The sequence below is a fragment of the Hoplias malabaricus genome, chromosome 8, assembly GCF_029633855.1.
Source record: "Hoplias malabaricus isolate fHopMal1 chromosome 8, fHopMal1.hap1, whole genome shotgun sequence".
Lineage (NCBI taxonomy): Eukaryota > Metazoa > Chordata > Actinopteri > Characiformes > Erythrinidae > Hoplias > Hoplias malabaricus.
In genome coordinates, this window is record NC_089807.1 from 3,704,634 (window position 1) to 3,729,313 (window position 24,680).

At 39.3% G+C, this 24,680-nt stretch overlaps 2 protein-coding genes across 3 annotated transcripts in view; one reads left to right on the forward strand and one right to left on the reverse strand.

Annotated features, from left to right (window-relative positions):
* Nucleotides 1-13,303, reverse strand: part of zfyve26 (zinc finger, FYVE domain containing 26) — a 34,024-nt gene extending 20,721 nt beyond the window's left edge. Inside the window, exons 1-16 of the mRNA XM_066680014.1 lie at nt 13,219-13,303; nt 11,550-11,808; nt 10,909-10,984; nt 10,371-10,454; nt 9,248-9,716; nt 7,790-7,914; nt 7,335-7,499; nt 6,804-6,892; nt 5,695-5,828; nt 5,224-5,406; nt 4,271-4,861; nt 3,889-4,056; nt 2,961-3,109; nt 2,413-2,656; nt 1,657-1,920; nt 252-371 (exon numbers count right to left, since the gene is read on the reverse strand). Of these exons, the coding sequence (XP_066536111.1) occupies nt 252-371; nt 1,657-1,920; nt 2,413-2,656; nt 2,961-3,109; nt 3,889-4,056; nt 4,271-4,861; nt 5,224-5,406; nt 5,695-5,828; nt 6,804-6,892; nt 7,335-7,499; nt 7,790-7,914; nt 9,248-9,716; nt 10,371-10,454; nt 10,909-10,984; nt 11,550-11,740 (3,052 nt within the window). The 5' untranslated portion in view covers nt 11,741-11,808; nt 13,219-13,303. The remainder of the gene's footprint in view (nt 1-251; nt 372-1,656; nt 1,921-2,412; nt 2,657-2,960; nt 3,110-3,888; nt 4,057-4,270; nt 4,862-5,223; nt 5,407-5,694; nt 5,829-6,803; nt 6,893-7,334; nt 7,500-7,789; nt 7,915-9,247; nt 9,717-10,370; nt 10,455-10,908; nt 10,985-11,549; nt 11,809-13,218) is intronic.
* Nucleotides 13,304-15,976: 2,673 nt separating this feature from the next.
* si:ch211-10a23.2 (Galectin-related protein A-like) lies at nt 15,977-21,773 on the forward strand. 2 transcript variants are annotated; one of them, XM_066680028.1, is made up of 4 exons: nt 15,977-16,099; nt 16,519-16,607; nt 20,456-20,645; nt 21,215-21,773. In XM_066680028.1, exons 1-4 carry the CDS (start codon nt 16,073-16,075, stop codon nt 21,356-21,358), a joined length of 450 nt encoding a protein of 149 aa, XP_066536125.1. In that variant the 5' UTR covers nt 15,977-16,072; the 3' UTR covers nt 21,359-21,773. The 2 variants fall into 2 exon arrangements, with proteins under 2 accessions (XP_066536125.1, XP_066536126.1); XM_066680029.1 differs by lacking the exon at nt 21,215-21,773 and adding an exon at nt 20,792-20,940.
* Nucleotides 21,774-24,680: the final 2,907 nt, after the last annotated feature.

Sequence of the window (24,680 nt, forward strand, 5' to 3'; positions counted from 1 at the left end):
AAATAGATAAAGGTATTTCCCTAGTGCTTCCACAGTAATTATTTTTCAGTAATATTGATTTTGGTCATTAAATTCAATGCAAACTTTATTTAATATTTAAAATGGTTAGAAATGTAATATTATAAATAAATCACTGCAACATGCATTTTATACCTTTTAGTAACATACTCCTAAGATAAGAGTTTATTGAAAGAAACTAGAACGTCAGTCAGTTTGTATGATTTGCTTAATTAAAAGACTTGCTTGTGTACCTGATTTGGGTGGGCCTTTTCCAACACCTGTTCTGTTAAGGATTTTGTTGATCTGCTGCAGAACAGAAGGAAACCCACGAATTCCTTCACAGTGAAGTAGCTTTGGGTCCACTTTCACACCTGGTGGTGAAACACAGCTAGTGAAGCATTCTTATTGCCATTGTGTATTTTTGCTCCTATTATGCATTTTCAATTCTGGGGGACTTTGGACTCCTTCAGCTAACAGTCGGCTTTGGGTATATTGGCGCTTAGCTGCCACTCCCCCAGAGGTCAATGCCTTTCAGTTCATTCATTCATTGTCTGTAACCCCTAATCCAGTTCAGGGTCACGGTGTGTCTGGAGGGGGCTTCACAGGACGACACACACTCACACATATGGACACTTGAGTCGCCATCCCACCTACCTACGTGTGATTTTAGACCGTGGGAGGAAACCGGAGCACCCAGAGGAAACCCACGCAGACACAGGGAGAACACACCACACTCCTCACAGACAGTCACCCGGAGGAAACCCACACAGACACAGGGAGAACACAACACCATCTCCTCACAGACAGTCACCCGGAGGAAACCCACGCAGACACAGGGAGAACACACCACACTCCTCACAGACAGTCACCCGGAGGAAACCCACACAGACACGGGGAGAACACACCACACTCCTCACAGACAGTCACCCGGAGGAAACCAACGCAGACACAGGGAGAACACACCAAACCTATGTGCATGTATTAGAAGAACTGCCTGGATACTTAGACATGTAGTGTATCTCTGACAGCAGTGTGGATAAAACTGAGGGGACAGGAAGAATTTTCCAGTTTGTGAATGTGTCCAAAAGCTTTTGATGCTATTTAAAATCTTTTTTAGAAAAACATTTCAGAATTGTTTTTTCGGAAATACTACCTACTTATTAGTGATCTGTTAAAGCAACACTAGGTAAGATTTAGGGCTTTTGCTCCTGGGGCTTCCCCAAGCATAAATCATTTCAACAGTACTGTACTGAAATCAGTAAAGATGAAGGGCTGGTGGGGGGTGATTTCCTACCCTTGTCCAAAAGTTACATAGTGGAGTTCCTGCAGTGCTGGGCCCAGAGTTGCAAAAACAGAGGTTCTATTCTCCATATAACAGGCCAGTGAAGCATCACAATGATTTTGAAGTTGTAATTTTAAGGTAAATATATTACATAGTGGTGCCTGAAGTGTAACCCAGTGAAAATTGTCCTGCGTTTCCTGCAGTAACAGTTTCTACTTTTCTGGGAAGATTAGATACACTAGATGATAGAACATTCATGTGAAGAACTTCAGAGTACCATTGTAGTTGTCTGCACTTCCATATGTACCAGCTATTCTAAGCCCAAAAGTAGCTAAACTCATTAACTGATATTAAAATCTGGCCATGTAGTGCACCTCTGCTCTCCAGTGAAACATGTAGTCTCCTCTCTGCAGTATCCAGCAGTTGCCGCGAGCTCTTCCACAGTAGACACTGGCAGCAGGCGAGGTCAAAGGCAGCCATTCCAGCAGGACTCAACTCTTCCAGCAGGGGAAATAAATGGCTGCAACAGTCTGAGAGAGGACGAGAGAGCCAGTAGTTCTCCTCAAGGCATGGCAGTGGGTGAGCAGTGGTGCTCAGCAGCCGGTCAGCCACATCCGAGATGGAATAAAATGCCATTCCTGCGGAAAAGAGAATTGTTTGGTCTACAGCTAAGAATGAAACCTGGAATTGTACATTTCTGCTTTTGTGTTGGTGTTCAAGCCCATGACAGGACATACATGGGGACTCTGTTTATAAAATTCCTGCATAAGGCAGGAACGCACCCTGGAGGGGGCGCCAGTCCTTCACAGGGCAACACACACTCACACATTCACTCAAACCTACGGACACTTTTGAGTCGCCAATCCACCTACCAACATGTGTTTTTTTTTTGTACTGTGGGAGGAAACCGGAGCACCCGGAGGAAACCCACGCAGACACAGGGAGAACACACCAAACTCCTCACAGTCACCTGGAGCAGGAATCGAACCCACAACCTCCAAGTTGTATATATATATATATATATATATATATATATATATATATATATATATATATATATATCACGGGACCTGGTATATTTTTTTTTCTTTGCATTTGAAGAAGACAGGATGTGTGTATTGTCGAGCAACCTGCTGCAGCTGCGTTCCCAATGCTCTGTAGTGTGGATCTGCTGCTGCTGCCCAGTCTGGTCCGGCCAGGTCCCGTGATGCCCGCTGACACCAACCCCTCTGAGGATGATGAAGATGAAGAGAGAGACTGACTCTCAATCTTCTGCTCCACCTGAGCAAGCTCAGCCAAAACCTCACGATAACGCTCCATGAAGAAAAGCTCCCCAGAACATTGTGCATTCTCTAGTCCAAACATCAGCATCACCTACGTAACACAGATTATACGTGTCTCTGAGTTCACTTATAAGCTTTGATGACTTTCTATGTTTAAAAAAAAATTCTCCTCACGGCACCAATTAAAATGTGATAAAGACAAAGAGTCTTCAAAATATGAAAAGGAAAATCCTTTTTACCTTCAATGTAAGCTGATGTACAAAGATTTTTTGGAAAATTTAAACTTTTGATCAGAGTGAATGGCAGATAACACCTTCAAATTACGTAAACTATAAATGACAAAACTGTGACAAATGATTTGTTCAAGTCGTTTGGTTTTGAATGATGATTTTCACCTGGTGGGCCTCCATATAGTTGCCCTTGCGGATACAGGAGATAAGGAGAGACTCTGGTGGGGAGAGCATGGCAGGGACTAGCCAGCTATGAGTGCCAGAATGAACACACCCCTCCTGCTTCAAAGACACCGCGACAACACTGCTGCCATCTGTAAAAACAGTACTCGTTATGACCATTCTCAGTATGGCTCCCAATGTAAAGCCATAACCATGCTAAGGATAATGATAAATATTTAACAAGAACACTACTGATAATAAAGAATTAAAAAGTATAAAACTGAAACTTTTACTATAGAATAGTAGGCACCTATTGTGAACGTTTTTCTAATGACAGAAAAAGTATACACACATGTTAAGGTAAGCTCAACTGAGATAAATGTACAGAGCAGGAGGATAAAGCTGTACTGAGCCATGCATTACTCATAAGAAGCTGTATTGGAAGAAAAGGAATGACACGTCCAGGTGAAACAACAGACGTTCTAGTTGTTACATTGTGTTTATGGCTGGTGTGTATTGAAGCCATAGAAGGAAGGGTTAAGCAGTGGCATTCATATTGGGTTGAATTTTGAAAAGAGGAATTCTCCAGAAAGGAATCATTATTGTTCTTGATTCTGAGATAAAACTATGGAAATGAAATAGAACGTATACAAACCACTGAAGTGATTAACAGTAAAGATAAACCTATATTTATAGCCATGTCTATTATTTTTGCCCAATTTGAATCCTTATATTAGCAATAAAATTCCTGTTTAAGGCGATGATTCAAAGAATGGAAGATACATATAAATAATAAAAAAAACATATGCTGAACAAAATATATATAAATATTCTGTAGGCAACACTGCTGGCTACATTTTATGTTTTTATTTAGTTTCATGATAGGGTTATGCAGCTATGCAGCACATAAAATGTGTGTGTTTTCATTCACCTGAAGTGCTGGCGCTGACCTCTCCATTTTGGTGGTCAGAGAAAACATGTCGCTCAGATCGATGACGATGGCTTCTTTTCTTCCTTCTCGAGCCAGAAACCCCACTGCTGCTACTGTGTCTCACAGACAAAGTTGAACTCAGTCCTGGGGAAGGTAGAGACATCCTACCTATACACACACACACACACACACACACACACACACACACACAACATCAGTTCAGCCTGAAAAGGCTGGGCTCATCTAGTACAGCAGACTAGAAAGTTAATTGATGAATATATTCAAACGTGTGAAATCACAACAATGACAAATTCAAAACAAATACTTTAGAAGATAATTAGATCCTAACCACCAAGGTACACACTATAATTTTGTAACTCACCAACCCCATTAGCTTTGTTACTGGTAATGATTTGTAGCCTCCAAGTCGCTTCAGCTGTTCGTTTGGACAGCCTTTGTAAGCGAGAACTGAATGTGTCCACTGTAACAGAGCAACCAAGGCTCTCAGCCAGCTCTGCCTCAGTGCACAGTGTTCTGCTGTTCTCATGTCCGAGCGCACACACACCCTCAAGCCCCTCCTTTAGCAGTCGGAGGACTCCCTCCATCACACTTGCATCCACGAGAAAGCCCCGGCAGCCTGAAATCAGGTGCCCCAAATCAGGAAAAGCATGGCTGGGGTTTCCCTTAGTTTCTGCATCGCCAGCATTTTTCTGCTCGTCCTTCAGCCCATCTCCAGATTTTATGCTGCTGTCTTGCAGAAACGTGTCATTTCTGGTGCTCTGTGGTTCACTCTCCGCACGGTTTTGTGTCACTGTGGCAGTACCAGACAACTCCAGCTGATGGCTAAAATCAGCGTCAGACAAAAACAGAAGAGAAAAGATGTTCTCCAGGAGCTCTAGGCGGAACATTGCAGGAACTGCTTCCAAATAGAGCTGACACTCGGAAAGATAGTGCTGGAACAGTGAGGAGTTTCCTGAAATGAAAAGTTAAAATAAGAAGATAAAATCAATTTTAAAGAACTTTTGTTAAGCTGGAAAGAGCAACTACAACCACTGTGCCTTTGGTGACTGTTAACGTGTCTCTTATATGGCCTAATAACTGCTGCATTTCAGTTTGTGTTATGAGACAGATACAGGTTGTAGCAGAGCAACACTGCTGAATAAAAAGGAAAGCTGTGGGTTAAGCTTCGGTTTTACAAATAAAACAAAGTATATGTTAATGTAAAAAAATAACTGATGTCATTGATAATTAAGCATTTTAATGCATTATAATATTCTTGCAATTACAGTTTTTAACATGTATAACACACATTAATAATAAATAAAATGCACAAACCTTCAGCTGCCTGGGTCTCTTGGGTTTGTGAATTCTGCAGGGAACCACAGTCTGAGCAGCCAGTGTATGCATGTGCATTCACACACACAGCATAGATGGCATACTTCATGGCACAGAAACCTCTAAAGAGTGTGATGTTCCGCTGTACAGAGCTGTTCTGAGTGTCTCCAAGTGAAGGGTTACCTGCAAAACACCACAGGAATAACTGTCAGGTGTGTGGTGTTATTAAACTACTTTTTTAGTAAGCGGCTTTATGAATGTGTACAAAAGCCACAACACCAGTACAAGAATGTTTTTTTTTTTACGAGGCTAGACAACGAATAGACAACAAATCCAAATCAACATTCAGTAAAACTGTCAGAGACAATAAGATGACAAGGTATACATTAACAAAATTATCTGTGCTCTCATGATTTAAAAAAATAAAAACAGATTATATATATATATATATATATACAGCATGTGTAGTACCTGCTGCTTGCAGTAGGTCCAACACTCTCCGCTCTTCATAGTTGGCCAGAGAAGAGAGAGTGTTCAGAACATAGAGAGCAGAGTGTTGATCCAGAGTGTGCAACTGAGACAGCAAGGCCTCATTGGAAATCCCTCTATTTACACAGACACACATTTGAAAATCTTTCAAATATAGAGGTTAAATTATTAAATAATTATTATATATTCAAATAAAAATGGACTTAAATTATAGAAAATATCTTTAGCACAGTGTCCAAACATACAGCTTATTTTGACTTGTTCAGAAGTGATAATGTAGTTCTACAACCAGCTTCAATATGTTTAGAGAAAAGCACTAACCACTGATATTTTTAATGGATATAGAGTGCTTGCTAACAGTGAAAGCATTTTCATTGTTAAATACCAGCATAGTGTGCACTTGACTGGGACTCAGGATGAGAAAAAGGAATAGTTCTAATAGTAATAATATAAACATAACAGGTAAGGGGACATATTATGAAAATGAAATCACTTTTGGAGAGCCTTAGCACATAAATTTGGAGATCTGGACCTCCCACCATCCCACACATGGTGTCATGTGGTGAGGATAAACTGAGCAGAGCAAACACAATGAGCGCAAATAAATTAGTGCAGTGATTTAATATAAAGAAAATAAAAATTGTTGAAAGAAATTGTTGAAAAACAAAAACAAAGCAAGAGTAACTAAAAGCCAGATTTTCTGCTCCTCGCACTCCACTCCTTGGCTCTGGTGCCTGAAAGTAAACAGAAGCTCAATAGTCGCTGAAACCAGTCCTTCTGAACAAGGCTTTACAGATAGGGTAAGAAAGGTGCTGGTTCCTTTGATCCATTTGGTATTTTGACAAAAGCATATTAGAAGTGTTTTGAAAAGTACAGGGAATTGTTATACCTTTTTGAAAAGGAGTATATGTCCACTTTAAATGGAAAAATATGCTGGCAATAACAATGGAAAGGTTTTGAATATTAACAATAAAAATTGACCTACATTTAGAATTTTAATAAATTCTTTAGTACCAAATCATAGCTTTCTAAACTAAATGCATTTTTTTAATAATAATAATTATTAAATAAGGACTGTATTTTGTACTCACGGACTGTTTTTGACACACCATTTCAAGACCCCTAGCTGAGACAAGAGAATATTGGCAAACTCGCCAAGCACAGTATCATTGGCCTGGGCCTGCATATTCAGAGAGAGAGTGGGGAGAGGAATGGAGGGAGAGAAGGAGAGAAGGAGAGAGTAGGAGAGAGAAAGAGAGAAACACAGCTCCACTTTAACATTACCCAAGTTCACTTATGTAAGACCACAGCTCTTATACAAATCGTCCTAGAGATTACTTTGCACAGCAGTTTCCCAATATTCCGAGATACCGATTTAAGCATTTATCAGCTTAAGATAAAGCGCATTATCAATGCTCCTCATAAGTCAGAGGGTGCAGAAATCTACATACAGACATTTATTGGACAGAAATCCGACAAGAAAAAAAGCATGTGTATTTGACCTACATTCAGTTGTAATTCAAATATACTGTAATTATTTATAAATGCTGTTTTTTGCAAATCATTAAGGAATAAAAGATGAAGCTATAACACGTCATAAAATAATTTCCGATGTGTGTTACCTGTTGTTGGTGCAGAATCCTGAGAAGTTCCTGGGCGGAGTCGATGCTCTTACAGTGCTTCCATCCGAGCAACAGCAGGAGGCGAGACAGAGGCTTAAACTCTGACTCCAGCAATGCCTCCAGCTTTGAAAATTCCTCCCTCTTGATGAGGTCAAGCCCAGTTACCTACATGCAAAATAAGACCTTACCACAATATACACAAAAGCACACACCTTCATAGGCTTTTTTTCCTGCCTTGAGATTTGTTCAGCAGTTTGCCAATACAAGGCTTTCAGAATGTTAATTATTTATTTTTTTATTTTATCATGCCCCTGTTAGTAATAGTATTTCAACTATGAACTTCACTCACACACACTTTAGCTTAAAAAACATTTCATTATGACTTAAACTGATGTTAAGAAAAAATACAATTACAATACACTGTTATTATCATCAATATGAACACGTGCACTTACCAGAACCTGCTCCAGGAAATGCTTTCCACTGCCCAGACACTCAAAGTAAATGGCTTTCCAAACAGCCAGCCGGTTGCTATGGCAGCAGAAACCAAGCACGACCCTCTCTGCTTCAGGTAAGTCAGCTTAAAGGATTAATACCCTAAGCATTAGTATTTAGATTGGATGCAAAATATATTGACAGAAGAATCTTTTTAAATAGTGGGATGAAAGATTACATCAATATATAAATAACCTTTTAAGGTGCAGTAAGCATCTTAAAAAATATGTAATTGCATATGGGACAAATAATTCCACGTTTCCAAAAGATTACATGATAGAGGGCTTTAATAGGATCCAATGAAAATAGAGGTGGGTGATAAAAGGATGGGTCCAAATTTGTCAAAACTTCTCTCATTAGTGGCTAACGCACGTTTCAGAATTCACTTCAGGGCACAGTTGTTTTCCATATTGTGCTGTTTAATGAAGGCAAAATTGTTGTTGTACACAAATCCTGAGTCAAATTCTTAATGTCTCTGTGAGTCATCTGTGACCACATGAGGAGAAGTGTGATTTGAAGACAACTGGCAGCATTCAAAATAATCACCATCAACTATTCTCACTTCCTAAAAACAGTGGATGCTCAGCTGTTTTAATGCCAACACTAAGACTTCCCTTGGAGAATGTCTGCCTCAACATCACAACCAGAAAACACAGCTCAAATGCTACACAGCCCAGTGCTGGGGGACTTTACACACCACATGCTGAAATATGGCACTGGTGTTTCTGACCTTAGAGGAAGCTCTGTAACAGATGCACTCAAAACTGAGGAACTTGTGATAGTTTTAAATGGTTTAATTTGAAAAAGATAACAGAATCCCCCTCTGTGTGATTGAAATCTGAAATAATCTTGCCCACCAAATGGTGATATACAGTACCAGTCAAAAGTTTGCGTACATAATCTCATTAGTCATTGGTGGAGCCGGGCTGTATCACTGTATAGAACTGTGTACCAGCCCCTACCTCGGCACAACACAAGTTATGGTCTCAAACACATTAAGAAGGCAAGCAGGCCACAGCTGTTCACTGAAAACCATTCCAGGTGATGACCTCATGAAGCTGACTGAGAGAATGCAGAGAGTGTGTAACACTGTCATCAAAGCAAAAGCTCACTACTATACAGAAAACCATTTTTTGGTTAGTATGTCATTCCATGTGTTCCTTCACAGTTTTAATGTCTTCCACATTCATTTACAATGTAGAAAATAATAAAACACAAAGAAAAAACATTGAGAAGATGTCCAAACTTTTGATTGGTACTGTACATTCACAATATGTGGAAAATGGCCCAAAACAAAGGAAACACTCACTGAATGTGTGTGTCCAAACTTTTGACTGGTACTGTATTATATGGTTAAAGAAATAAATTATCCACAGCCATAGTGTGTGTGGTGTGTGTGAAACCCAGGCACTCCATACCTTGTGTGTGTGGTGTCTCTCTGAGCAGCATGTTCTGAAGCAGCCGCAGTGCTGCAGAGGAATACTGTATGAGCAGCGTTTGGCTTTGTGGCCGCAGAAGGCACCCCATCACCTTCTCTTCACTCAGTGGCCCACTGCGGGACCCCCAAAGTCCATCCCACAGGGGCTCAAGTTGGGCCCCAAAGCCCTCACTGGGTAACAGGGCCAGTATTGCACACACTTCCTCCGCCCATCCCTCACTCCTCTCGCCCATCGTCACCAGTTTCATAAGCTGTTGCAGAAAAATATCCTGCAGCCCATGACCCCTGAGGAAGCCCAGCAGAGCATGCGCAAGTCTCGACTGGCCGCTAGACAAAAGGACACTGATACACGACAGAGCAGCATCACTTAACACGGGTGCAGCAGGAACAGCAGGACGGGAGTCTTTATGATCAGCAAACTCAGAGTCAAGGAAGGCCTGGTGCAGCTCCTGAGGGAAAAGAAAAGAGAAAATGTGGCTATAATGCAGTACACGACCAAGCATTTGTGGACACCTGCTCATCCAACATTTCTTCTGAAATTAAGTTTAGTAATAAGCTGTTTGTGCACCTCTGATCTGAATTACAGTCTCTAATCATCTGGAAAACCTGGAAGGTGAAAAATTTATGTAGGGATATGATAGCATTCAACCCTGTGAGCATAACTAAAGTCATTATGTAGCTATGCTATGATCACTTGTGAATCACTACTACCACTTCAATACACCGCAAAGGGTTTGTATGAGGCTCCATCTCTACCCTCAATTCTGCTGTACTTATTGCCCCATAGCCTGTGCTTGATTTTGAGCATGATAATTTTAAGCTAATTTGAAGTTCATAATTTCCTCATTGATTAAGCACAGGTGTTCTCCCCGTGTCCGCGTGGGTTTCCTCCGGGTGCTCCGGTTTCCTCCCACCGTCCAAAAACACACGTTGGTAGGTGGATTGGCGACTCCAAACTGTCCGTAGGTGTGAGTGTGTGAGTGAATGTGTCTGTGTTGCCCTGTGAAGGACTGGCGGTTACAGATAATGAATGAATGAATGAATGAATGATTAAGCACAGATGTACTTTCAGTAATAAAACCAAGAGCAGTGATTTGACCCACCTTCAGCACAGTTAGAGGAACTTCCTCCCCAAGCTCTTCTAATAGTAGCAAAAAACCCAACTCCCTCCTGACTGATACACACACCTGTAGATAGACAGATAGATAGATTAGAACAGCAGAACAGGACGGTAGAATCCATACACTGTCAGAAAACTGTCACTATGGTGGTACCCTCAATGGTACATATTCTGTACCTTCAGTTATCGAACGTAATTGCACCTCATTCTATTATAATTGTATATTTCAAAATTGTGTTGATTTCATACACCCCATTTCACCTCCAGGACTTATGTTATGTTCTTTTATTTTACATAGTTCTATAATAAATGTTTACAAATATTCACATCTCACTCTGGAGAAGAGAATGTAATGTATGTTTAGGAAACAAAGCAGGACTTTAAAACCACTGTTGTACTTTTAAAAGGTACATTTAAAGTTTGTACCTTCAGTGACAATAATGTACTTCTACCATACCTTTTTTCAGAGAGTGTACACATACACATAAAAAGGAGTTAGCAAACAGCTGATTGTACTTTACCTTATTTTTAAAATATTTATCAAGGACATGCAGCCAGAACCAGGCCAATCTGTGAGGGCTTCCCACGGTTTCCCACCTACAGACAGACCCAAAAATTAAACTCACATAAATAAGGAAGACAAGATAAACAACCCAGCAACACTTCTGTTTACTATACTCTTCACCAGTGTGAGGGATGTTTCTGTCCTCACACCTCACTATCACTATTACCAAAAACTCATAGTGTTTTAGAAAATTGCTTTACTAAGCACTGTAAATGACCATCTTAGCAAGCACCACACTAGCTAACATTAAGCAGACTATTCAGTTTTCTTGTTCAGATATCAATGAATGGCTATTTCTGTGATCTATGTTCTGTCTCTGAAAAATAATGTAAATACTTACAAAATGTATTTGAAATGTTTAAAAAAATATAGGATGACTAATCTAGACATATTTTGTCTTTGTGATTAACTACTGAACCATCACACACAAAAAATTGCGCGCACACACACACACACACACACACACACACATATATATATATTATCATCATTTTTTAGTCTTTTATATAAGAACTTAAAAGACTAGAAATGATGAATGATGAAATGATGAATCACTACTCAGTATCTAAATTCTGAACAATTCAACACTCTACTCACCCAAGTGGGTAAGGGTGTGTTATGATGGCTGTAATGATGTCACGGGGGTCCTGAGGAAGGTCTCCAGTCTTTTGACCAAGCTGCTGGACACAGGCAGCTGCAGTCTCCCATTCTGCATGCTGTAAACACTGTGTGAAGAAGGTGAAAAGGTCTTGCCTGGAGCTTTCCTCCTCACGGCCAAACGGATGCATGGCAGCACACTTCCCAGTCAAGCCTCAGATTGCTCAGATGATCAGTAATGCTAATAAGAGTACTTCATCTAAAATAAAATAAAGGAACGGAAAGAATGTGTGGGGGTAACTTGAAATGGTACAGATCTGAAATGTAAATGTAAACCTAACAACATTTAGTGTTACCTATAAATATACATAGATTTTAATCCCCTTGACACACACCAAAAACAACATTGTAATGATTTTTGTGTATGTTTATATACCCCAAAAAAACACATTCATTATCTGTAAGCTCGTATCCAGTTCGCAGTGAGTCCAGAGCCTACCTGTTTTTGTACTACACTAAGCCTATCAAGGTAAGAGTGTCTGATAAAAGCACTGATATCTTTTTATTGATCCTGAAGGAAACACAGTACTTGAGAAACAATGAGTGGTAAAACAGCAACCCCCAGGGTACAAATAAATATAACAAAGACATGACTGTGTTTATTCCAAGGGCATTCCACCTTTTACAGGCCTCTCGGCCTCACTCTAGTAAACATTGTTAATCTACTTGGAAATGATGTATTTACTTCTATGTTTGGGGAAACCCTTTGCATTTAATAAACCAAGACTAATAATAATTTAATGAGCCATAGTACTGCTTTCTACAAATACGGTCCATTTTATCAGCACTACTGACCATAAATGAGTACCATGCAGTTTTACAATTACACACTGCAGTCCTTGGTTTGCTCTATTTTGTTTATTAGGTGTTTATTGTTTAATTAATTGTGTTAGGTGTTTATTGTTTAATAGGTGTTTGTTATTTGTTAGCTCCATTTCATCCTACAAAATATGCAGAGCAAAGGACAGACTAGGCTGTCGTACCGATGTAATAAGTGAATCTACTTGAGTTTCTTACAAGAGTTTGTCACTGACATGAGGTAACCGAGAAAAAAAAAGATATTTACATTACTGTCTCATATCTGACCCATTTTATACATAATGCTTAACTCATAAATTTCCTGACAATGTCTGGGTTAAAGGGTTCATTTAAATCAGTTAAATGATACATCCAATTTCATTACTTTACAGTATTACATACACCCCAAACAATGACGATTTATCGTTCAACTGAACTCGACTGAAATCACTTCACTTGAAAAGACACAACGGAATTTCCCCTTCCACCTTAAAACATGCTGCAGTCGAACAGTTAGACTCGCCAAAATTTAGTTTCTGCACAGTTTAAGGTGGAACGAGGAATTCAGAAAAGTAAGCCAGAGAATTTAAAGACAGCATAAGACTAGATAGAGATACTAAAAAAATCACGAATGGTTAGCACAATTATTATGTCATTTTACACAGCTGAATATTTTTTCAATTAATTTTAACCCTGCTGTCACCAATGTTCTGTGAAAAAACTACAAGATATACAGAGCGTTTGTCTTCTTTACACGCTGTAAAAGGCTTATCCCTGCATATGAAAAGCGTCTTTAAACATACGCACTTACATTTTCTTCGTTTTCTTCAACCGCTTGTGAGTAATGCCGTTTAATGTTTACGTCCTCGATATCAGAGGAGTAGCCATGAGAGAGATGACGTCAGGTCATGTGGCACCATCAGCTGAAGCACAGTCAAGTGATATTGCCGCCAAAATAAAAGCAGAAATAAAATCATTTTTAATTTTTAGGGAGCATTAGGGAGCTGAAAAACACTATCAGGCTAAATCTTTTTACCTTTATATGAACGTATATTGTTGTTATTGTTTGTTTGTATTTTTTTATTTATTTTTTTTTCTAGAAGTTATTTAGTGAAATAGTGTTTAATACGTTGTTGTGCTGTGGATACAGATGTAGTAAAATAGGAAGGAGGCGCTTCTATATCGTCGCTGTCCAAAATTGCTTCCAAAATACTTTTACCTATTTCCACTGAAATATAAGGTTTTTTCCTACTCCTGTAATGTTGCTGTTTTTCACTGAACAGCGAAGATATGTTTGAAATGCATATTCAATAGCTCAGTTGATAGAAAATTACATGTCAATTCCTACTGATTTATTAACCAAAAATATGCGATATTTCCACCTCGTAAATTCCTTGTATAAAGTGATGGTTGAAAACATTCACTCAGAAAATTCAGTAGCATCAAGCACACAGACAAATCTGACAAATACAAAAAAATGTGTTCATTTACTAGGAAATGCAGCAAATGTCACAAAGTTTAACTGACCCATCTGTACTCACCCTACAGAGACTATAAAAGAGAAATTAACAACAGCATTGTTGGGCATGTAGCCATATTTGGTGCCACAGTGACAGGTGAACAGGAAAAAAAAACAGTATTTGAGACTCATAGGTACAGATTCTATGAGATGTTATTGATTTGGGATTGTGCAAGACATACCCAAGAAAAATAAAACAGAAAACATTTGTTTATTTGTGAAAAATATTTTAGAGGTGTGTGTAACTCTTTATTTCACACATTCACATAATGATTTGGAAATGTCCAATTGTCTATGGCTTTAAATTTTTTTTATATACAAATGTAGGGTGACCAGATGAGGGTAGGTACACGAGCTTTGCCTGACGTAAACAAGGACTACTGACGTGCAGACTGACCAATAAAATGTTTACAGAGAAGGGTATCGACCAATAACGGTAGCTCTACAGTCAGACCGTCCAATCAGAAGATTTTAGGCTACTTCACCACGCCCCCTTATCACTCAAGCGAACCAATCGGAGTAGGGGAGGGCGGGACTAGTTTTTGAACGAAACTTCTCGAAGTTCTATGTAAGCGCTAGAAAAACAAAATCCCGGACGATTGTGAAATTCCGCCCGGACATTTTTTAAGTCTAAAAAAAGAGGACATGTCCGGGTAAAAGAGGACGTCTGGTCACCCTACCATATGTAAAAGTGTTTTGTACCACATTCACTGCTGTAATTGTAGTGAAACTGAGTGTGAGATTTTTTTTTTAACTGTGTGTTTAAAATTGGATATGGGCACCTTCAACAAAACAGTTGTAAATGTGTAACAGTTGTATTTGTGGGAATGGAAAAAGCCCTACAGGTTTGCAAATAAGTGACCTAAAGTGATATTCTCCAAATGTACTGATACAAACATTTTCTAAAACTATAAATTCCACTGTGACAGGTGCTTTGTGTTTCGCTCTAAATTTAGAGAAAGGCTGTAACAAATAAGAGTGTCTCTGCTGACGTAGGACAGGACAAGTCAATTAGTAGGAATCACTGATAAAAACTTGCATTGATTAAATGTCAACTAAAGCAGGGGTAACATTTCCCATACTCACAAACTACACCCAACTTTCTTAAAAAAAAAATATTCAAAAAATAGTGTGACATATGGTCACGCTTTGCTTTCTCTTCTTCCTTTTTGCTTTAGATTCTGTTAATTATTCAGACAATGTGAGTCTCTAAATGTTTACTATGCCACACAGTGACAATGAAAGAAAATATGTTATCATTTCAAATAATGCTATTAATGGTGAAAGTCAAATTTAATATTATTATAATTTAATTATTATAATTTAATATTGAAAATAAAATAAAATTGAAAATATAAAAAATATATAAATAAATAAATACCTGTTAACCTTGGGCCCACCCACATCCCTGGACGTTCAAAATAGGTCTAAAAGTAGTCTGTCCGTCAAGGACATATTTTAAACATCAGTGGACGTCCAAAACGCGTTTTATACAAGTAATTTATTGCGGGACCAAATTGATAACGTCAATGGACGTCCAAAATACGCATAAGAGTCGACTTTTCAATGTCTGTGTTTGGACGTCTTTTCAACTTTCATTTTCAACCTTAAAAGAACGTTGATTAGACGGCAGTCGTTACGTTATTTCAACGTTGAATCAACGGCTAATTGTTTACTGGGCAATACCATGTCTAACAGGGGACTAACAATTATGTGTGTTTGGGGACAATGAGTGGACACATATCAGCACAACCCACGTCAACACCATGTCAGAGTCACTGCAGCTTTGAGAATGTCCTACCACCAGATTTGTGTTGTTTTGGTGCTGAGCAGTGAAAGTGTGCAGAGCAAAAGATGATGATAAAAGAAATAGATAAATACAGTCGTAAATAGGTCGTTACAATGTTGCTGTAATCCTGTCATTTATGGTATGAATATTTCAGCTGACGGAATGTAGGCGGAGTCTGAAAACGGGTGTGAGGAAGAAGAAAAAAAGCGTGAGACGGTTTCCAGAGAAACGGAGAGGCGGCCAAGGCGGGGCTCTCGGCTCGCGCGCTGCGATCATAAAGTGCTGTCAGCTATTGTCATTTTTATACAGGTTTCTGTTGATTCTGCAATAGTAATAAATAATTCAGCGGAGGAAAACATGACCGAGGCGGATAAAACACGGCAGGTGAGTGAGAGGCTAGCGCCATTTCTGTGCTATTTAGAATAAAATTGGTAATATTTAATCAGAGAAATGCATGCATGTCATTTTCTACCATGGAGCACCCCATCAGAGTGAAAGGTGCTTGCACTAGTGTTATTAAATCTAGCTCCTGCAGCACTGTCCATCCCCGTCCTGTGCTGGAGTGTCATTGCACTGCAATCTCTTTTGCCTGACATTGAGGATTGCAGTAACCATTGGAGATTATTATTATTATTTTTTCAGAACTAGTGCCAGGCCCTTTGTTACTTACACTGTCCTATGAATGGCACTGATATTTTACCTTTAAAAGCTATGGCATCGTTTTATCATAATCACACAGACCATACTGCATTGCTGTAATGCAGGATGTTTCAGCTGGGCTTTGCGTTTGCCTTTGTCTGCAGGAGGAGGATTATATTGGGGAGATCAAAGGGGGCCTGCGTCCTTCCATGAGACTGGTAGTGATGGGCATTGTTCACAAACAGCCTAAGAGGTAACACTCGGCACACACAAAACAAACACCTGACCCCCGTCGCTAGCTGAGTCTCATGTTACTCATTGAATACATTATACGACAGCTCTGTGCAAAAGTCAGAGACCATTTTCATGCATCTAATTTCTAGTCAAAATAGATATTATCTTCATGTTATTCCATGATCAACATCAGCAAAAGACCTATATTTAACTCAAAATTACCAATAACCTTCAACCGCTATACAGTTTCTTTCATTTTTTTTTCCTTATCATGGTCCACCCTTTATCTTCACTATTGTTTCCATTCCTTTTGGGTTTCACTGCATCTCCATCTCCAAACTAATTTAGCAATTTGTGCTTCTGATCATTCAAGTAGTCTCAAAACATTAAGTGATGTTGAGGTTGGGGCTCTGGGAAAGCCAGGCTATTGTTCATCGAACAATAAACAAAAGTCTTCTTTTGTGTCTCCTTTTCTCAATGAAGGCTTGTTGACAACTCTATGTCCTTTCAGATGTGGTGTTTTTCTGATGGGGACAATTGTGGTGCCACATCAAGTCTTGCATTGTGGGTAGATATCCATATAACTGAATATAGTATGCATATGCCTAAATAGTGCGCTATTTCTCAAATACGATCCATCTGAGAGCAGAAGATAACTAAAGGTTTCCCCTTTGGGCATAATGTGGTCCGTGGTTGCTGTGGTTGTTATGTGGGTTGCTACAGGATGTATGAGCCAGGAACTGTGTCCTGATAACACTTGAACAACGTTTAACATGCAAAAAGTTCCAATTATAGAAACACAATAGTCTCTGGGAATTAATCAAGCATTTGTAATAATTTCAAAGATTTAAAATAACTACCCAGAACAGTCAGAGGGGTGTGGGGAGTGTTGTGATAATCTCTGTACTGCACTACTTGCAGTGATCATTGCCGGCGTGGGAAACAAGCAAATCCCATGAAAACTTGGTGAGCCAGATGCTGTAAGAGATGCCAGACATACAGCTTTATCCTTATTTGGAAAATTAAAGGAGCTCTTGTTATTTTAAGGCGATTAATGGACTAACAGGGACAACTTATTTTCTGCAGTCTGTTTATGTATATTTTCATTGAAAATACTGAACACTAAGCCAAATAACAACTGAGTCACACTTCAAAAGAAAACAAGTCACAATATTTGCTTCCAAAATAAAAATAATCGCATTGAGAATAAGTGACTCTGGGTCATTGACCTAGCTTATTTTTGCTGAACGAAGAGGATACAATAGGTTAAATAATTCAAAAGGGGGTGTTTTTTTTATTATTATTTATTTATAAAAAAATAAATAAGGATAAACTGCATTGTTTGCAGGTTTACAAATGGACAGAATATGTTTTCTATGACATGCTTGACCTGCCTAGATACCTGGTTTCTGGCACAAAGGGACTAAGCTCTAACTTTCAAGGCCACTTATTATCATTTGCTAGTCAGGGGATGTTAAGAGAACAGAGAAAATTTACAGCTATATTTTTCAACATTCATTATCTGTAACTGCTTATCAATTTCAGGGTCACGGTGGGTCCAGATCCTACCTGGAATCATTGAGCGAAAGGCGGGAATACACCCTGGAGGGGGCGCCAGTCCTTCACAGGGCAACACACACTCACACCTTCACTCACACACTCACACCTGCGATCACTTCTGAGTCACCAATCCACCTACCAACGTGTGTTTTTGGACTTTGGGAGGAAACCGGAGCACCCGGAGGAAACCCACGCAGACACAGGGAGAACACACCACACTCCTCACAGACAGTCACCCGGAGGAAACCCACGCAGACACAGGGAGAACACATCACACTCCTCACAGACAGTCACCCGGATGGAAACCCACGTGGACACAGGGAGAACACACCACACTCCTCACAGACAGTCACCCGAAACAGAAATCGAACCCACAACCTCCAGGTCCCTGGAGCTGTGTGACCGCAACACTACCTGCTGCGCCACCATGCTGCCCCTGTACCACTCCCTAATCTCTTAATTGCCCAAACACAGATAGAGCTCAAAGGCCTTGAAAGTATATGTGCTTACCTTTTTTGTACTAATTACTACTAATAACAAAATGTATACTTCAATAAATAAATCTAACACATTAATGCTTTTACCTCTATTTCTCAAGGATTGTTGTCGAGTCGAGAAGAACTTATGCACTAAAGCCTGGCTCTGTTATCTGTGCCTAACTGAAAATAACAAACTTCAAGTTTCAAGTTAAAAGAGTTCCATGTTTTTTAAAGCAGGTTAAAACATAGAGGGTTTAACCTGGGTAGCTCTTAGGAAGATAAACACACAGGGAGCTCACACATTTATACAGTTTTGGCTGTGATAAGGCTATTAACCCTCCTTTTTTAAACATTCCATATGCTGAGTGGGTCCCCATTACATATATGAAAGCCATAGGCCAGTTCTAATTTGGGGATTTGAAAAACTGTCTGTCGAATTCAAATGGAAGTTTGTATATTTTTTTGATAAAAGAGTCTCATCTATGCAACAAGGTCATTCTATTTTTCCCATACTCTCTTTGTTTGTGTACATTCTTTTAGCATGTGATCGTCCTTCAGCAAGCACCTTTGTTTTTCCCAGTCCGGGAATAATGTCTTTAGTTTGCGTTATTACCAGTTTGCATATACATTTAGTATATTTGTATTAATTGTATACACATTTTGATCATGTTAACTCTGTAAGTGTCCTTGAATACTAATATCAAAATTTACAGTGGCTGCTTTATGGACTAGTACTTAGAAATATATTTGTTAAAGGTCATATTTATGAGCTATAAGGCCAAGTTCTACTGATTCACAGACCACTGCTGGCACTTGGCATTCGGCATGGTGGTGAGCTTAAACTCAGGTGCAGCTGTTCTGATAGCAAGTCTAATTCTGAAAGATAAAAAAATGGGTGCACGGTGGTGCAGCAAGTAGGTGTCGCAGTCACACAGCTCCAGGGACCTGGAGGTTGTGGGTTCGATTCCCACTCCGGGTGACTGTCTGTGAGGAGTGTGGTGTGTTCTCCCTGTGTCTGCGTGGGTTTCCTCTGGGTGACTGTCTGTGAGGATTGTGGTGTGTCCTCCCAGTGTCTGTGTGGGTTTCCTCCGGGTGACTGTCTGTGAGGAGTGTGGTGTGTTCTCCCTGTGTCTGCGTGGGTTTCCTCCGGGTGACTGTCTGTGAGGATTGTGGTGTGTCCTCCCAGTGTCTGTGTGGGTTTCCTCCGGGTGACTGTCTGTGAGGAGTGTGGTGTGTTCTCCCTGTGTCTGCGTGGGTTTCCTCTGGGTGACTGGGAGGAGTGTGGTGTGTTCTCCCTGTGTCTGCATGGGTTTCCTCTGGGTGACTGTCTGTGAGGAGTGTGGTGTGTTCTCTCTGTGTCTGTGTGGGTTTCCTCCCACAGTTCAAAAACACACGTTGGTAGGTGGATTGGTGACTCAAAAAAGTGTCTGTAGGTGTGAATGTGTGTGTTGCCTTGTGAAGGACTGGCGCCCCCTCCAGGGTGTGTTCCTGCCTTGCGCCCAATGATTCCAGGTAGGCTCTGGACCCACCGTGACCCTGAACTGGATAAGGGTTACAGATAATGAATGAAAAAAAAAATGAAAAGGAAAGGGTCATGTAAAGCTACTCAAATGGAACTGAGAGGGGAAAAATAGAGCAGATATATTTGTTATATTTGTTAATATGTTAATATTTGATCATCCAGAAGGGTGCGTTATTTAGGATTGTGTCCTGCAACAAAACAATGAAGACATTTTTAGTGTAATTACCCTTTGAAGAAACATCTGGGTATGTCCTGTGTAGTGTTTGTCCTTGTGTATTGACCTCTGACCCCTGTGTGTGTGTCCAGTATGGTGGTGACTTTGTCCTGCCCCTCTCAGGGTGAAGGAGATGAGAAAGAGGAAGGAGACGTGGGGATGCAGATGACAATCAGCTTCACTGAGAAGGCCATACGCCGGAACTTTAGGAAGGACGGGAAATGGGGAACCTCTGAAAACACTCTGTCTTTCTTCCCATTTGCTGCTGGAGAGGCTTTTAAGGTACTACTGTACACGGGCCACTTCTTTCATAAAGAACACCATGAAATCTAGTACACTAGTATGGCTTGATCTGATACAGAGGGTTGTAATTTATTTACACCACTGCCGCAGAGACACCATAAATGGCCGTGTCATTGTCATTCCAGGGTGCTGGGGTCATTGGATCCAACCCAAACATTGTGGGGTCACTGTCTGTGAGAAGTTTGGTCTCTTCTCCCTGTGTCCGTGAGGGTGTTCAAGTTTCCCACATTGTGCTCTCACAGGCCTGAAACAGATGTTAATTTATGAATTGAAATATGTGTGATACCCTGTAATGGACTGATGCCCTGGGTCTATTCCTGCCTTGTATTCTGGATAGGACCCTGAACAGGGTAAAGCAGCTGCAGAAAATGAATGGATGAATGGTTGTGATTCCATGTGATTTGAATTGAAATGCTTTGTAGTAAAAAGGCTCTTTGTTTTGCTTTCTTTCACTTTCTTTCTTGCTCACTTCTATATTCTCCCTGATCTTCTGCTTTCTCTCCTCTCTGTCTCACCCTCCGTCTTTCTCTCACTTCCCCCTCTTTTAGATGGAGATAGTATGTGAACATCAGCAGTTCCGTGTGATGGTGGACGGTCAGCCGTTGTGTGGGTTCAGTCACAGAGTGACCCAGCTAGCATCCCTCACTTCTCTCCGCGTGGTTGGGGACCTGCAGCTCACCAAGGTTGCTTAATAGATAGGGATCGCCATGACAACACAGAGACGCTGTTACTTCTTAGTTTTTTTTTGTTTACTTGATTTACTGATTTACTATATATGGTCAAATGCATCAGTACAGCTAACTCTAGTCAAATTACAGGTTTATTAAAGTAAGCGAACACATTCTTTAAAGGGAAAACATTTTTTACAGTGAAAATAGACTTGCAATTTAAAAATAAACAAGTATAAAACTTTTTCACATAATTAACAGTAATTGTATATTAAAATATACAGAAGTGTGTTCTCTATAGAGAATGTGTTCTCGTTTTCAGTTCGAAAATCAACTAAACATGACACCAGTGAAAATCATGAATAATTCCCAATTAATTATTTTGTTTTTGACCACAAAACTACCACCCATAAATTCCTTTATTATATCCATTCTTAATTAGAAACTGCTTTATTAGAAAACTCTGGTAAATCAGAGACCATGCTTCATGTATTTCTAATTCATATAAAACCTACAGATTCTTCAGGAGGCATTTATGTGAACATAAGAAATAAGACAATACACTTCCGTAATGAATGGGAAAGACTAAGAAAGCATGGAGTTAAAAAAATAATTTAAAGAAACTGAAAAAACAGAGGGTGGCACGGTGGTGCAGCAGGTAGTGTCGCAGTCACACAGCTCCAGGGGCCTGGAGGTTGTGGGTTCGTGTGGTGTGTTCTCCCTGTGTCTGCGTGGATTTCCTCCGGGTGACTGTCTGTGTGGAGTGTGGTGTGTTCTCCCTGTGTCCGCATGGGTTTCCTCCAGGTGCTCCGGTTTCCTCCCACAGTCCAAAAACACACGTTGGTAGGTGGATTGGCGACTCAAAAGTGTCCGTAGGTGTGAGTGTGTGTGTGTGTGTTGCCCTGTGAAGGACTGGCGCCCCCTCCAGGGTGTATTCCTGCCTTGTGCCCAATGATTCCAGGTAGGCTCTGGACCCACCGCGACCCTGAACTGGATAAGGGTTACAGATAATGAATGAATGAATTAAAAAACAGGATAGAGATCAGAATCCTGGAGTCACACCAACATTTCCTTTCCGAAAAACAATTTTTTCATCTTTGAGAGAGAGGAGAAAATCAGTCTCAGCTTTCACTGTGGAGTGTTTTTGTCTAACTTTCCACTGGGAGAATACCACCCATTAGTATAGGTCTGAAAAGATGTAGTAAAGTGCAGAAGCTGTTGCTGAGAAAAGGAAACAAAAGAATACGATGTAGATGCTTTCTGAATAATAGATTAGGAATCCCGGATCACTGGATGTGTTGTGAACCAAACAGCTTATTTGGAATTTTGGAGGTCTGTAAAATAGCCCGGCAGATTTCTTTTTGCATTAACTGAAAGCAAGAATGGAAACTGATACAAGCATGGGTGAATACACTAAAATATATTTTAGTTAACAATATGTAGTGGCTGTTTGAGTGGAAAAAAGTAAGAGTAAAAGGGTGGTGTTTGACTCATTATGATGAAAGTGAATGTGGGGTTTTCTCTTATAAAGACAACAGTATCTTCTTTGATTTTCTTAATTCTGTTGAATATTTTTTTCTACGTTGTATATCTACAAATGGCAACTTGAAGATAATCTCCTCTAATGTGTGCTACTCCCCACCGCAGCCGTGGCAGAACAGCAGAAGTGCCTTCAGTGTGTAAGCGGAGGAAGTAAAATGTAAGAGATGAGCGATCAGAAAAACATCAGAGTGACTGTAAAGGGTAGGACGTTCCCCTCTTTCAGAGATTCCTGAAACAACAGGTTACATAGTTGTATTTAATTCAACAGGGTGGTCTAAGTGTTATAGACACACCTCTGCTATCTCCAGGTGCTGTAGTTATAGATTGATATATGCTGCATTACAGTTTGCCTTTTATTCATTGGTTTTAGGACAATGAATGCATGGCCCATGGGTCCAAATGCTTGATAGAAAAGTTAGAAGTCTCTGTCTTTTTTAATTCAACATTGTTTGCTGTATATTTGCGATATCAAAACAATAAAAGTACACAAGCGTTTTTACAAAAACAATTGTCATATTTTTTGCAAACATCTTAAAGAAATTCACTAAGCATCACCATCTACAATGAACTAGAAAATTATTCTTTGTTGAAAAGACCTCAATAAAAATGAAGGAGAATTCCACTTATATTTCAAAGTTTCTCTATAATTCAACATCTTTAAAAGGAGTTTGCTACAGAGCTAATTTCTCCAGAGCAGTGGAGATGTTTCAACTTTAGAATGATGTTTTACAACTTAATTGTATATTGATTAAGTTTTGAATACTTCAAATTATTAATAACAGTATGTTTAAGTTCTTGAAAAAGGAATAAAACTCAATACTGATTTATTTTGCATAATAAAATAACAGTTTATTTAAAAACAGTACGAAAATAACATATGACTGAGATGATTTAACAGTAAATGAATGCTGTATAATATTTAATTGTGCTGCAAAATTTCAGGGGAAATGTCATAAAAAAAGAGCACACTTTATTTAAAAGTGAATTCTGAAATGTTCTGGTAAAATGAACTGTTTCCAGGGTGTTCTGAGTAAAACATGTGAAAATAATAAAACCATCTACAGACAATACATTTCTGCACATTTTAATGTACAATTACTGTTAAAATATTAATGAAACATTTTGGAAAAAAACAATGAAGCAAAAATATAAAACATTAAAGTAGAACACAGTGACACACACTGTTCCAATAAGTTAAACACAAATAAATAGAAGTAGTGCATGAAAATGTGTAGATACATGTCATATTTAAATTGGTTTAATTTGTGGAGGATGTAACAATTTGTCACCAATTTTGCAAGCGATTCTAGACTGCCTTCATGAAAGTGCTACGTGAAAAATGATAATACATTTAACTGTGTAGTTTGAAATAAAATATGAATTAAAAAAAAGAGACATACTAGATATAAAAAAATGCTCTCAGTGAGAATCAGTAAAAAGAAATCATTCAGATTCAATCACAACTGTGAATAAGTTCATGTTAATGTACACTGGCCTAAGAAGCCTCTAATTCTGCCATCACCTTCACTTGTAGTAGTTTGTTAAAAATGTAATGTTTCATTTAACAATAAATGATAAGAATCCACCCCTTATTATTATAAGAATGGCACAACCCTAACTCGTGTCTACTATCCTCACATGCTGTTAGCCATATTAGCATCTGATCATGTCACTATTGACCATGTCACAATTCTGGAGTCAGTGCAATGTCCATATTAGAAACTAGCTCTAAGATGGATTTCTCTATGGCAGAAATTAATGAGATTATCTTTTTATCTGTTTTATTCTTGTACCCAAGACCTGT